At 36.7% G+C, this 15,189-nt stretch overlaps 1 protein-coding gene across 2 annotated transcripts in view; it reads left to right on the top strand.

The window, feature by feature from the left end:
- The first annotated feature begins 847 nt into the window (after positions 1-847).
- The window catches only part of GABRG2 (gamma-aminobutyric acid type A receptor subunit gamma2), a 72,727-nt gene continuing 58,385 nt past the window's right edge, over positions 848-15,189 (top strand). For both annotated transcript variants that reach the window (XM_075164127.1, XM_075164126.1), the window contains exon 1: positions 848-1,548. In XM_075164127.1, the coding sequence (XP_075020228.1) occupies positions 1,442-1,548 (107 nt within the window). In that variant the 5' untranslated portion in view covers positions 848-1,441. The remainder of the gene's footprint in view (positions 1,549-15,189) is intronic.

The raw sequence follows: 15,189 nt of genomic DNA, 5'->3' as shown, positions 1-15,189 counted from the left end.
TAGGAATTACCAGATTGGCCTGGGTATTGGCAGGTGTCAAATTTGGTTCAGACTAGACTCAGTTCAGAGGGAAATGTTGATGCTTTTATTCTATTAGGAGCATTTCACTTTCTCTCCATTTAAGTGTTCTTTAGAAGAATTATTTCTTTATTTCTCCATTGAGTTTTAGAAAGATGGGCCTTGAACTGAAACAGTGTCAGGTCACATGTCCTACTTCCTGATGATTATGTTTGCACATCAATCTCCCAGTGTATAAACAGCATTGGGGAGGCTTGATGCTGTCTACATTTGCTTTGGTTTTAGCCAGAAAAAAACGGGGAGATAAAAAGTTTGTTATTGTACGTCATGGTTCAAGCACCTGTTTTAGACTGAGGTGCTCTTACTTTGGGAAATCATGAGATTCCCTGAATTTTTTACTTCACTAGTAGCTGCTAAATTGCATTTTTGGACAATGGAACTTGGGATTCCGGTTCCAAAATTTGGCAAGGTCCAGCTTTTATAACCACCTAGTGTTTCCCCTCTGGCCAGGAAGCATTTTCCGTGTCTGTGTAGCCTGATTTTATTAGGGGGAGGGGAGAAAAAACGTTGCATATTCCCCCTAATCCTATCACACACTAAATCACCTCATTCATAGTGACTCCACCAATGCTGCTTTCCCCATTTCCTGGGTTACTTAGCAACAACCATCCCTCCCTTTTCCACTCCCCCATCCATCCTTTCATTTTTTTTCCCTTTGCAATCACGATTTCCAGGCTGTTTAGAAAAAATGAGGATGCTCAGCAGCATAGGGAAACCTTTTTCTTCCATCCTCCCTTTTTATGCCTGCCAAATCCTTCTCGCCTCCAAAATGAAAATCCAGGCTGCCTGCATATGTGTAATCAAAGGTTAAAAAGCACCCCGGCTGACACCACGCATGTGTTAATCTGTGCTGCAGCAGAGTGCATCATTTCCACTTTGACCTCAGAGTTAATCTGCATTCAGGCAGAAGCTCCATTGCTTTATTCTTTCTTTTCTTTTTTTTCTCTCGTTTACTCTTTCTATTGCTTTATTGGATTTTGTGGCATGTGTGTGAGTGGTTCTGTAAATATGTGCATGTGTATGTGTTTCTTCTTTCCTTGACTGTTTTTATTCTGTTAGTGTCTGTGGTTTTGTGGTTTTTTTTTCTTTTCTCCCAATTATATTATTCCCCTAGATTTGGAAGCTACTGCCTGCTGCCTGAGCTGACGTTTTCTGATTATATCTGCAAAGGGCTTGTGCAGATCTAATTTCTGTCCCCCTGCATATTAATTCCCGCAGCTGGGCGCAATGTATCATCCCACTGACGGGACCTGGTAGGGAGGGGGGGAGAACCACTACCAAAAAAAAAATTAAAGAAGGGGACGGTTCCATCTGCAACCAAGAGGAAAGGGGAAAAAACCGGGGGGGGGGGGGAGAAAAAGAGATGATTCCTCCAAATCCAACAAGGCTGGGGAGCACTGCATTCTTGAATCCTGCATTTTCTCTCAAAATGATGGTGTGGGCACTTCTGTTCCTCTCTCTCATCCAGTGGTAAGATGTGCTTTCTGATTCTGTTGGGGGGGGGGGGTGGAGAGGGAGGGCTGGGGGGTGAAGAATCTGTTTGCAAATTTGCAGAGCTGTGGTGAGAATGCCGGAGGTTTGGATAGTGGCATTGCATTTATCTATCTCCTAGCAGCTGAGATCTTACAATGTTTTATTTCTCTTACAATTGTTGTCGCTCTGAAACGGACAGGGAGGGTAAGCAGCGGGTGTGTATGATGGTGGTACATGCCGGGTGTTTCATAGAATTTGATGCCATATTAATGAAGCCTTTTATCTCTGAATTATCATTTGCTACAGTGCATGGAGTTATAATACAGCTGTGTTTTGTGGGCAGAATGTCAGTGCATTCATGCTTGTTTTCACCTAAGCAGCCACATCATGGCTGTGCCTGGGCTACAGGCTCCGAAGCGCCGTACGTTTGTTCCATCTATAAGGAGCCAGTGCACAGATTTAGGACCAAGGACAGAGATGCAGATCTCTGCACAACCCTCCCAAGGCAGGCAGCGAGGTGCTGCCTGCATTTCCCAGTTACTGAAAGGCTTTTAATGCTGATGGAAGAAGCAATGGGATGTAATAGTATTCACTGATCATATGAGATGAATGTTTACAATAGCATTTACCTCCCCACACTGACACATGTACTGTTTGAAGACAACCTGTGCATGCTGCATGTCTACTGTATACATAAATGTAAAGAGGTAAAAATCTTAACAGCAGAGGAAGAAGTAGTTTATATGTGGATGAGTAGAAAGTGGAGGGGGGGAGTGAGTATTGCTGCAGTGCCAAGCATTACGCTGAACCAGACATTCTTGCAAAAATTTGTGGACTGTGCATTTAACAGGTTAGATGAGAAAGTAGCACTGCATTGCAAAGTACCTGGCCTTTCAAGTGGTAATAGACTTTTCCTCACAGCTGCATAAGCCATGTTGTCATTGATACATTAGAGAAGTTAGAGCCCATTCTCTTTTCTACAATTAACCTTGTATTCATACAGGCTCCTCATTCAAATTTACCTTCTTTCTTCTTCCCTCCTTTTACCTGGACACCACCATACTAAAAAGTGGGTTCTTTCTGTTTGCTTTTTTGTTTGTTTGTTTAAGAAAAATCAGACTTTGTAGCAGCAGTGGTAGGATTTTAGTTCTAAACAATATGAAAGGCCAAAATTATTGGCCAGGGAAATTAAAAGCTGTTGGGTTTTAGAGTAACTTTCTTAACACAAAAAGGACTTTGTGAAGAATTCCTGTGAAAAGAAACTTTAAATGGTTGAAAATGGAGTAGAAAGTGAAATCAAACTTGGTGAGCCTACCATGAGGGGTACTTTGTAATTGGGAGTAAGACAGGTGTAAGGTATCTCTGATTCTTACAGAATCACTTATGATTACTATGTGAACACAGCAATGGAAAATGAGCTTTTACAGGATATCACGAACACAGGGTCTCAGATTGTTTTGACAGAAAACTTCTACTAAAATAATCCCAGATATTTATTTTAACACACTTCCTTCTTTTCACTCATCTTTCAGAATAACATAGCCTGAGAGGAATTTTGCCAAAATTATTTCATAAGCTTTAAAAGAAGCTCTTCATAATGCAAATTAAAGTTTTATCTCAGCAAAAGGTTCTGTTTTCCGTTCATAGCCATCTGATAGCCAAGATGGTTTCCTCTGACAGCTTCCTGACATGATTTTAAAGAATAAATAATAGAGAAACTATATTAAAAATCTACAAGTAAAGAGGAAAATTATCCTTAGTGCTTTACGAAAAACATTTTAAATGAGTCAACATGCAAATATGATTTTAATTCTAATAGTCAGGACACTTTTCTTCTTCTGTTGTGGAAGAAAACTTACTATTAGTTTTGGAAACTGATGGACCAAGACAGAGTTAGAAAAGCTGAACTTAGATACTGTTTATTTATAGCCAGGATGAAAGTTTTTCTTTGTTAAAAACTCAGCAAACACTTCAGAAGGTGGGGAATTTCATTGTATTATGTTTCATTTGTCTTGGACACTGAAATTCTTAAAGGCCAATGCAACTGAACACTAAAGTATGTGCTCCATGTTATGCATGTGAATAAATGTGTTGACATCAATCAGAATACAGACAAAAGTTTAAGTATTTGCAGAATCTGATCAAAGTAACTGGACACATAAAAATTGATTACCAATATTGTGCAGAAGTTTTTCCTCTTACTAGAGAATTACTAGAGAAGTTAATTGTTGTGCAATTGTTGATATTTAGAAAATTGGAGAAAGAAGAGGAAAGTTAAGGCATCATTCAGGCATTAATGGAAGTAGCTAAAATTCTGGCATTGATTTCAGCAAACCATGATTTGAATGAATTCAGAACAAATGTTATATTACAAATGTTATGTATTAGTTTTATTACTTGCACAGAGTACATCTTTACAATTGTGCACAGTAAAGTTTTAGGAAGTGCTTTCTTCCACTTTGTTTCTTGACATTCATAACTGTACTGCAAACTTCTTGCATAAAGTTCCCCCATCGTCTTATCACTCAGACCAGCGTAACAGCATCGTGCAGTCCATCACATTGCCTGAAGCTGTGTTTCAGTGAAAACAAGTCAAACCAAACTCCAAATTTCTGAAAATTGTGCACTAAAATTTTTGGGTTTAGAAACACTTTAAAAATGTAAATAAAATAGTTTAATATTTGCACACCTCAATATGGGGTTTAATTGGAACTAATTATTTGATTACACTTTACATGTTACATGTAATAGAGCTCACTCACCAGCAAATTTTCAAATAGATTTAAAGCTATACTCTGCACACTATTTACATATAGGTTTTATTAGTTATTTTTGCATAGTCCTTAGCTTTAACAAATTTTTAGCAAAAATCACATGAACACAGCACGAAGTAACGTCCAGATGTGAAATGTTGGACACTAACTACTTTTATTTTTTCACTTGTTAGTGCCCAGGCAGTGTCATGGAATGTTTCTATGCTGCAGCTAGGTACCTAAAACTGAAAACTGCCAAGACTGGTCAGAAAAAAAAGCATAAATAAAGCAATCATTTTAGCACCAAATTAGTGTGGTACATATACGAATATATGTATTTTTACTAGTAAATTACTGAACATGGGAGTAAATAAAATTGTTTTGTTCCTGTAAAGCACTAGCAGTGTCAGTTGGGTTCTTGCACTGTGATATACTGTGCATAAGTGATATAATAACAATGATTAAAAGGGGCATGAATATCCCTGAGCTGAGCAGTCATTTAGAATTACTGTAAAGTTTGCTAACATTGGTTTGGTATTAATCCTGCAGCTGTAGTTATATTCATACACTAGCTTCCAATACTTTCACATAGTGTATAGCACTAAAGTTAATTTAGAGGTCTCACTGAAGTCACTTGGAGCATTATTGGAATATCACACTCAGAAAGAGACAATTTCTAAAGTTACAAGAAATTGTCCCGTTTAAAGAAGTGTCATGATGGAAGATGTGAATCTAGGTACTGCTAAATGATGACTTTATCCTTGTCTATGATACTATGAAATTGAATATTTATTGCTGACTGGCCGATATACTACAGTGTTTGTTTCAGCATTGCTGAGGCTGTATGGACACAGGACTTTGAACAGTTCAGGAGTAGCAAGGAGGATGAGACTGTCTTTCTGTTTTTCATAGCCATGCTGCATTCCTGACTGCTATCAGTTGTAATGCTGGCATACAAACTTGGAACAACTATTATAGTAATAAAAAGACTACCAAAAACACTGATCTAAAGTACATTTGAACAATTAAGTAAAATTCTCACTATTTCATTATTAATAACTTGATGGGGCAAAAAAGATTACAGACATTGTTTCTCTACTTGCAAGGTTATAATGATGGGGAGATGTGGATTAAGCCCTTTAACTAACTTCTGCTTTAGTGACTATACCACCTAACCATTACCTGCATGACAAAATTAACGTATTCAAAAATGTTTTTGATTTGTGCTGATCTGGAAAAAATATCTTGTTGATTTGGATTGCGATTGCATTGTTTTCTTCTTTATGCTACATTTGCTCTGTTGGCATACATCAAGAAATTCTGTAACAGTTGCACAAAAACTTTAAAGGGAAGAAGACTCTGATAGGAGTGAACAAATGAAGGGAAAAGAAGCAAATGTCTGGTCAAAGGAAACTCATTCCAAGTCTCAGTTCCAGCACAACTAAATTCTTATACACTTAAGTAATGACCACCACTTTCTCCAACAAAGAACTGAATTGTGAATTGAAAGCATGAATTATTAAAGGATTAGATAAAGCATTAGACACAGGTGAGCAATAACAGATGCACATGCTTATAGGAAGGTTGATTTTTTTTTCATATTCTGCCTCTTTTGCCTGCTCTACCTTGTAGAGATACATTCAATTAAGCTCCAAAGCAGAGGCAGTTTTAAGGTCAATACCTCTGACTGGCATTGTCCTGCAATGTGAAGATGCACTAGCTCATTTGAAGCCAGCTCAGTACCCTGTAGCCTTTCCCTTGTTATGTTCAGCCACTCCAGCTATAAAAGTTCGATATATTCCTAGATACAAAGATTCTATTAGGGTGATCTTTTTTTTTTAAAAAAACATTCAACAGAATAACTAGAGTGTACTGTGGTTCTCTGCTTCACTGGTATTCTGAATTGCTGCTTTACAACTATTCTACCTGCAGCCCCACTCACAGTCTTACACAGAAAAAGAGGTGGGTTTTGTGAGAATGGCAGTGAAGAATACAATGCTAGCTGGGGGCTTGCTTAATACGAATTCGGGCTTAGAAAATATACACATTAAAAAATGATTGACATAGGGATGTTAGAACTGAAGGTTTTTTCATAATTTTCATGCTTCATAGCCTAGCTAGTGTTGTACTTCTTTTATGGACATTTGTTGCAGTATGAATTCCCTTTAACGCGGAGGTAAGGTTTGATTGTCCATTTTCCCAGTTATGTCTACTAAGAAATCAAGACCTTATCCTATACCTAAAGCTGAAAATCTCAGCACTTTTAGGAATCTCCTCACATGACGGGCCTAGTTTTATTCTGTCAGTAATCTCTGACCCCCTGAAGTCAGCCTGTTGCTGAGGAAAAGCCAGGACCTATACAGCATAAATTCTTACAGGTAGTTATGTGTTCATAAGTAAGAACTGGGAAATAACCCAAAGTTAAATTATAACTCAGTAAGAATCTTCAAGAAGTGTTTCTTACACTGAATAATGCTTTTACTTTTTGCAGAAAGCTCTCAACCTACATTCCAACTAACTGATTTACAATACCTCTAAACACTTTTTTTTCTTCATTTCTTCTTTTTTATTCTGTAGAGAAGATCAGCTTAAACTTTACACTCCACTTCAGCCCATAGACTGTAATGTAAATTGATCCTAAGTGGCACATAGGTCTTGTCCTGGCCCTTTGGACATAAAGGAATTTCTCTATTCAAGAACAGAGCTTGTTTTCTGTGAATGGAAGTTCTGAACAAGAACTAGGGAGATTTTGTGGCAGTAAAAGAGAAAGAAACATGTTTATTTATCTCTTTTCAGAAAAGGTATGACAACTGATGATAGAAATAGATGTTCAGGTAACTTCACTGGAAGTAGAGGTATGCTTCTGGGCTCAAAGGTGAAGGCTGTTTACTTAGAATAAGATACATTCATTATATGATGAATAAAAAAACTCCAGAAAGTCCCGGGAAAGAACCATAAATTGCAGGAAAAAAAGTCCAGCACCATAGACAGGTAACTATAATTATTATTAGGTAAGGAAGAGCTTATTTCATAGAATGAGACTCAAAACAAACTTGTTGAGCACTAATGAAATTAGGGACTACAATTGCCCCTAGTGAATATATCCAAAGCACAAAAAACAGAATTAAGAGCTATTTTAGCTGAAGGAGAGATGAGAAAGGAACAGCATAAAGTATCCATTCTAAATGCACTGATTTTTTAGACTTTAGACTCAATGACTTAAAACTTAACATTCATTGCATGCTTCCTTTTGATACTAGGTTACAGCCCAAATTGTCATGATGTTAATAAAAAGCATACCATGAGAGTCTGAATTCACCTAGTGTGCACACCTACCGAGGCATATTGTCTTTCAGGCATTTTATTTAGGTGAGCTCCTGGCTCAGAAGAGCTCCAGTGCAATAACTAAGAGCTTTGCTGTTGTTTGAATTGGGTCCAGTTTTCTATTTGTGATGTCTAGAAGTAACCTGCTTGTTTGATTCTTCCAATTAAGAAGAAATTCAGCTTTGCACTAAGCCAGAAAGTGGAGAAAACAACTTTTAATTTATCTTTGGAAATAAGAAAATATATTACTTGCTTTTAAACTTGACATATGAAGTGGTTAGAAATTCATTTATATCAGAATGTATAACCATATCCTTCAATGTGAGAAATTCACAAAAAATTATCTTTTTTTTTTTTTGTCCATATGAAAAAAGAGTGGGAAGAGGGAGATAGTGGGTACATATTTTCACAAGTCCCAGCACCTGCCAACTGGCTGAGACAAACGGAGGTAAAAGAGGGGCGAAGGTGGTAGGTTGAAGAAAGCTATTAAGAGAACAGTGAGGATTACATATAGTGTGATTCTGGGGTATTTGTATAGTTGGGACAGGAAGTTAATATGCGAGTCTTGTCAGACTGAGTATTGGGTATTCAGTCTGACACACGGTGATATCCTGTTATTCATATAACTGGGTAATATTTTTAGCACAACTACTGTCAAAAAAATTGGGCTTTAATGCTACTGAAAACCACCAGTGAGTGCATAAGTAGAAAAGAAATGTAGCAAACACCTTCCCATGTAAATGAGCACCTCAGTTGCATAATGCTTTTTCATGTGATGTCCTAAGCAACATGGAAAAAGTTGACTGCAGAAGCGTTACTTGTTTTCTCTTATATGAAGGGCATAGAGCACCCAATGAAATTATCATTAGCTGCCTGAAAACTTATGAAAATGGTTTTCTTTCTAATCAGTGAGGTAATGCAGAGCCCAAAGATTTATATAGATTCAAAAAAAAGAAAAATACTTCAAAGTTCATTAAACTCAGTGGTAACATTTCATTACAGGAAACCTCTAGCTGCATGTTTCTGGAAGCAGAGAGATTTTACCAGGGAAGCATCATTATATTCTTGCCCTGATCTTTTGGTCTTAGCTTCTGCTATTAGCATCTGCCAGATGCAAAATACATGGCACAATATATAGCTGATGTGACCCAGAGTAATCATTACATTATGATTACTCTAAAGTGATAGCAGGTAATAGAACTTCAGTAATTTATACAAGAATCTCAATGCAACAAATTATTACCATTAAGGAAGAAAATCACTAATGTGTAAGTCAGATTTTCTTATCTACAGGTTCAGTTCTATTTTTTCAGATTTAGTGGAAGGACATTTTCACACATATTCAGTAAAGTACAACACAATGTGTAGGCCTAGCTGTGAAATCTGGCCATTGTATATGAAACTAAATATTACTCTTACAAGATAGAGCTTTCATCTGTTCGCAGACAGCCAGCAAAACATTAAAGAAATAGCATTTTTACAAAACCTAAGCCAAAATATACAGATTATTACCAGAAATAAAACACCAATACATGGGCAAAAAATATTTAAAAGAAATGATGGATAATAATGAGCATTTGGAAGGAATGGAGTGAGAAGAAGATATCTACTTTTTATGCTTGCATTAGCTCTTTCCAGATGATGCAGGTGATCATGTATGAAATTGTATTTTTTACTGAATGTCATCTTGGACTTTGGTGTGAATCCTTAAGATGAAAAGTTAGCTTTTTTCTGAGCTATTTATCATCTTAAGCTTTTTGAATTCTCCATGTTCTACAGAAAAATACCTATGGTTCTATACATTGATGAGAAATGCATCTTAAAGAGGATCTCATGCAGACCCAAAATAACCTTCTGACAGAATTTCCTGGAAAACAGAGGGTGGTATGAGAAAATTAATGTTTTCCTTCAACAGTGATTCAACGTTATATTGTGTAACACAAATGGCATTTTCTGGTCATATGAAGCTTTTGTTAATCTGTCGTAAAATATCTTCAGATCTAAACAGAAATCTGCCTGCTGTGGCAGATTGAGGATTATCTGCTGAATTCCACTTCCATTTAATTCCCTTAGATTATTTTTCAAGACAGAGAAAAAGACATAGAAGGAGAAAGAATGAGAAAGAGAACAATTAAGAACAATCAATATTAATGAGATAATGCTAGAAAGCCTTACTAAACTAATCAATGTATTATTCAATATATTATTAAGTGATAATGCACTTCTGGGACCTACTGATCCATGCATTTGTTTGATAAAGCTGGAGACAGTGTGTCACCAAACCAGAATGAATTATACTCGTAATGGTCAGATAAAGAGATCAGTCATCTCTTGGCTATTTCGTGTACATCCTATGAAAGGGTGGTAGAGGATGTACTCTGCTTTTTCTTTCCAGAAATTGAGGAAGACACAAAAGACGTCACACTGTAGATTAACAGTAAAAAGGCTTCAATCAGGTGTACAGCAGATACTGAGGCAGGCAAGGGAGAACAGTTGATCAAGGAGTCTGCAATCATCTTTCCCCTTCTGCTATTCTGAACGTCTCTGGTTTCTACTTTTATAGGCCTGAGAGCCATTCTTCCAAAATTTAGGCATTCAAACTGCCTCTGTGTGCAGAAAAGTAATCACCTGGCTCAAAAAAGTCAATTATATAATTCTATATTCAAATCATTAGCTCATGCTTATTTGTCGTAATGGCCAATATTTTCAAAACAATTGCGAAACCATTGCCCAAATAGATACCACACCAAAGGCAAACAAGCACATACATGTCAGCGAATGAAGAATGCCTCCAAATAATTGATATATAATTAAAATTACAGTCAGTTTGACCTTTTACAGATGAATCACCGATAGCTCTTAGAGTTCCTTAATATGGAGGGTAAGGACTTTAGCTATGAGCCCAGAAAGGCTGTACAGCTACTGCGAATAGGAGGCAGAACTGAAGGAGATACGGAAGTGAATTATGAAGGCTGGAATTATACAGCATTTTCAACATAGTGACAAGAAGCCTGCTATTACTTCAAATAGAAAAACAGTGCAGGGATTCAGAAAGATGAGTTATTATGATCAAATTAACAAAGATGACAAATGTAGGACAATCTTTTGCATGAAGTGAAGATAGCCTGCGTATATGTTTTGGAAGTTAGAGGCCAGGGAAATGCCACACTCAAATAAGAACAGAAGTGAGAAAGCTAGTAGTAGCTCTCAGTTATGCAGTAAAAGGAGAGAGAAGCAGAGAAGATAACTCCCTTACTACAATAAGTAACTTTGATTGGAGACGTGGTCATACTGTAAGGTGGCTTGGAAAAGAAGATGAGGCATGTGATCCATGTAATAATATTTATACTGCCAAGAAATGTCTTAGTAGCTGAACTTGAAGACTGAAAAGACACCTTTTGGCTTCTGTATACGTAACTGAAATGATGCATTTTGCTCCTACATCCTGTGAGGGCTGTGAACCCAAATATGTTTGAGCATTACAATTTTGTTTTGCAAGGTAGTAAAGGAATCAGTATTTTCTTGGAAGGTAAGTATTTGGAAGAGGGGAGGATTACCAGCGGTAAAATATTTGGAGGACCTTAGAATACAATCACAAATATTGCTGCTCTTTTATTGGACCAATATAATTAAGTAGTATCGAAGACTGCATTGTATTGAATAAACGTATCAGCTATTTGTAAGCTCTTTGGAGCAAGGACAATCAACATTACATTAATAATAGCTTTTTTCATTTTATTTCCCTGGTTTCTAAAGAAAATACTAAAAAACCTCACTAAGCTGCTTTGAAGACTTAAAGCATGCATTTAAAATGACTTAAAACCTTAATAAAGCTCTAATGCAGCACATGAGATTAAAGTCACCCCAAATCTTTAGGGCCAAATTCTTAACTTCCAAGTCCAGCATAACTAATGAGGCTCTGAACACCGTATTTAAGAGGCAATGGTGAGCAACATGAAAATATTCTTCTCTGCCACTGGTTATTGTGATACAGATCCACAACTCTGCCTCCTTGATGTCAAAAGGTTGTAAAACTAAGATACTTCTATTTTGCCCAGGTGAGGACAGTGTTTCTTTCCTCTCTCAACATGCCACCACTGCCTCTAGAGAGAGTTCATTTCTCAGAAATTAAATTCCAAATTATTTGCTATTAATATCCAATCACTTTTAACCACTTTTATACCCACTTAATACACTTTAACCACTTAATATCCAATCACTTTTGTTTTGGGTATACTTCTTAATAAGGATTATTTCTATAATGAGTTCCAGAATTTATTATTCAGTCATCTAGGGATTATATATGTGAAAACAAACCCTATATAGATTTTATTTTTAAAGGGAATAGGAATAATTTTAGCCTTACAAATTTCAAAAAGTGGATTTTATTTTAAGCTTGGAAATAGAATTAATCTTTGGCCAGAAACCAAGAATTTTAGCTTGCATGGTAACTTTGAAAAAGTTCTGAGTATGTGAAGGCTTTTGGAGAGTATTAGAAGAGAAAATTGATTATAGCTTTAATTATACAATTTGTTAAGGAAGAAAAAAAAAAAGGAAACATATTATATCTGTAAAATCAATTCTTCTGTTATGGTCCCCAAAGCACTATCTCTTTTAATCTCTCTAAAGTAGATAAGCAGCAGAGGTGATTAAATTCAATGCAATATGTATTCAGATTAAAAAAATGAGAAACATTTGTTATCTGCAATTGTTACCTGTATATGCAATGTTCTGAGCTCCTCAATAAAATAGTAATGAAAGGATTTAATGAAAAAAAAAACAGAAGTTTAATAGTCAAATTACATCCATATTTTAAATAGGACTTCTCATTTTGGTTTACCTGCAAGAATTCCAAACAGCATGTGAAGAATGTATTTCTTTAACAGAGACGTCATATCTGCAATGACCCCTTGGGAAACTGGCTGAGGCAGCTAAACTGGGGTTCAATTCTGCAATGTTTTAACCATTCAAACCTTCACCCAGGAAAGCACTTTCACTTGCGTTTAAATATTTACCAACATGGTTTTCTGCACCAGGATCAGAATAACTGAGCTGTTGGCAGTATGAACAGCCATAATCTTGGAAAATCTGACAGATATAAGCTAAAAATGCCAACGTTGCCAGCAAGTGTATTCTAGTTATGTCATCTCTTATAAAGTATTTCACTGGTAATGTCTCCTGGAAAACTGTAGGGCTTGAAATAGCACCTGTTCTTTATTTAACAAATTATTTTGAGGTATGTTTGCCAAATTCCCCAGGAATTCAGGAGGATAAATTGCAGGTAGAAGTTTTGCTTCAGTGGCTTCCAGTGGAATTTCTTCTCATCAATACTCAGCCAGTTATGTTGCATAAGTCTGTAGCTCATAAAAAGCTGCTGGAGCTCTAGCAAGGGAAACTGAAGATGAATTTATCCATGTGAGAGCTATGCTATGATTAGTAAAACCTCTTTATCGTTTCTTAGTTCTGCTCATGTTCCATTAATTTCAGGGGTTTGCCCTCTTTCCAAGTTTTCAGGTCTCCATCCTCACCTGATTGTCCCATCTGGCATCTGCTCAAGTCATGAGAAGTCTCATACTGTTTTTAAAAAGAAGTTCCTGATTGTGCAGTTTGGATAAGACCCACAAAGGACCAACAAAATCTCTGAAGCATCATGGTGCCTTCTCTGTACCCATAGAAAATGGAGTCTGAAACCATCTGCATTTTGCCAATTAGCTTATTCTTAGTTGCCATGATGCTTTGTGTGGCTACCCTAAATATCTTCACGGATCTTGCTTCAGTGCTCACAAACAGTACCATCTCCATAAATGACACCACATGTAGCTGGTGCTCATATCTCTTAAATGGAGCCCCCTCAGCTGGCAACGGACTAGTTCAGGATGACCCAGTAATGTCAGAAGGTAGCAGCTGCCCATCACTGCTTGGTCTTCTATCGATTCACCTTTAAAGCTTATTGCTGTCATGCCATGGTGGATGTTCCACAGAGCTCTGAGAAAGGGCCAAGGAAACCTGCTGGGGATCTGGACATTGTGGCCTGAATATACGGACGTTTTGGTTTACATCTGAAACAGTCTCTGCAGCACATTTAGTGGATCCTTTGATTTAGCAGCACTATAGAGCTGCAGTGAAGACGAGGAGAAAAAAAAAATCCTCTTATATAATCTTTCGAACTGAAGGAAACATTTTCACCTCTGTATATCTTTCTGCACTTTGTATCATTCTCTGTAGTATCATCTGCACTCTGTTTTATTCCATTGCTAAACATATTTTGAAACTCTAGTTACATGAGTCTACATCTCCTAGACCTTAATGTGGTTTCTCCCCTCCAGGAATTTCAGAAATAAATCAGTAATCGTTGTACCTTATACACTTGGTTCCCAATGCAGTTTTTCAAAATAATGTTTTTGGAATACATTTATGGCTACATCTACTGATATTTCTGACCCTTGTAGTCAGTTCCACACATTGATCAAACCCACTCTTAACTTCTGCTTGTATTCAGTTATTGTTCTGATTCTTGCCCTCTTTTTGAGTTATGAGGCATCCATCTTTTTTCATCCCTGAATACCATCTACCTATAAGTTTCTAGTAGCTTTCTCTTTAAAAGTTTCTTTCCTTTTAAAAAGACAAACTTCTCTGATCATAATCAGAACAATGACAATTTATAATATAAAATTCTATTATATTGATGAGAGAGAGTCAAAAATGATACGCCAAAATATTTCTGGAGGAAAAAGAAAAGTCTGGGAGATATATGTTTGTATGTGTGTGAAATAGAAATTGTTCCTATTTTCCTGGTGTTTTGACTAACCTTAATAGTTATATTTAAATATAAGGGATGGGAAGATAGGCTTTACAGTGATCATTATGCCTAGCCCACTCAAATGTCAAAAATTTCAGAGCTAAGTAGAATTTGCATGTTATGTGCCTTACATTTTACTTATTGGAGACTGATAGAAAGGCCAAAAAGAGAGAAATAAGACACTGAGTGAACCCATACACAGTTTCTTCTCATTAAAATAAAGTTGCAGAGTCACCATATTATTTATTAGTTAACACCATTAAAACAATTTACCATTTTTCAGAAAAAGATTTTGAAGTTCTTGCATAAAAAGCTGAACATACTTAATACTGAGGTTTTGTTTCTGTGGAATAAATATCCAAAGTATGTGGTTTACATCTTTTTCTGTACCCCGGCATTTCTTTTTGAAATTGTGTTCCAAAACATTTGTCATAGTGGGGCACAAATAGGAAAGGAAGATGTAGCAGCTTTGCATCAATATCTGCCTTGGAGGGAACATTGGTGAATTGTAGCCCTGCAATACAGCATTGCCGTTGCTAATGACAGGCCATAATCTTTGCACTGAGCTTGCAAGGCCTCAGGACAGGGGCTTGTCAGGCCTGCTAGGTCTGAACTTTTCTTCACCTGCCCACAGCTTTGTTTTACTTGCTTTAGCTGCCACAGCAATTTCTCTAATTGACCAGGCATCTATGGCTAATTTGTTTGACTTTTTGTATGGTACATCCATAGTTTTATATAGTCAATGGAAACAAGCAGTGATTC

Source organism: Calonectris borealis, chromosome 15, assembly GCF_964195595.1.
Source record: "Calonectris borealis chromosome 15, bCalBor7.hap1.2, whole genome shotgun sequence".
Classification (NCBI taxonomy): Eukaryota; Metazoa; Chordata; class Aves; order Procellariiformes; family Procellariidae; genus Calonectris; species Calonectris borealis.
This window is presented reverse-complemented; position numbering and strand designations above follow the sequence as displayed.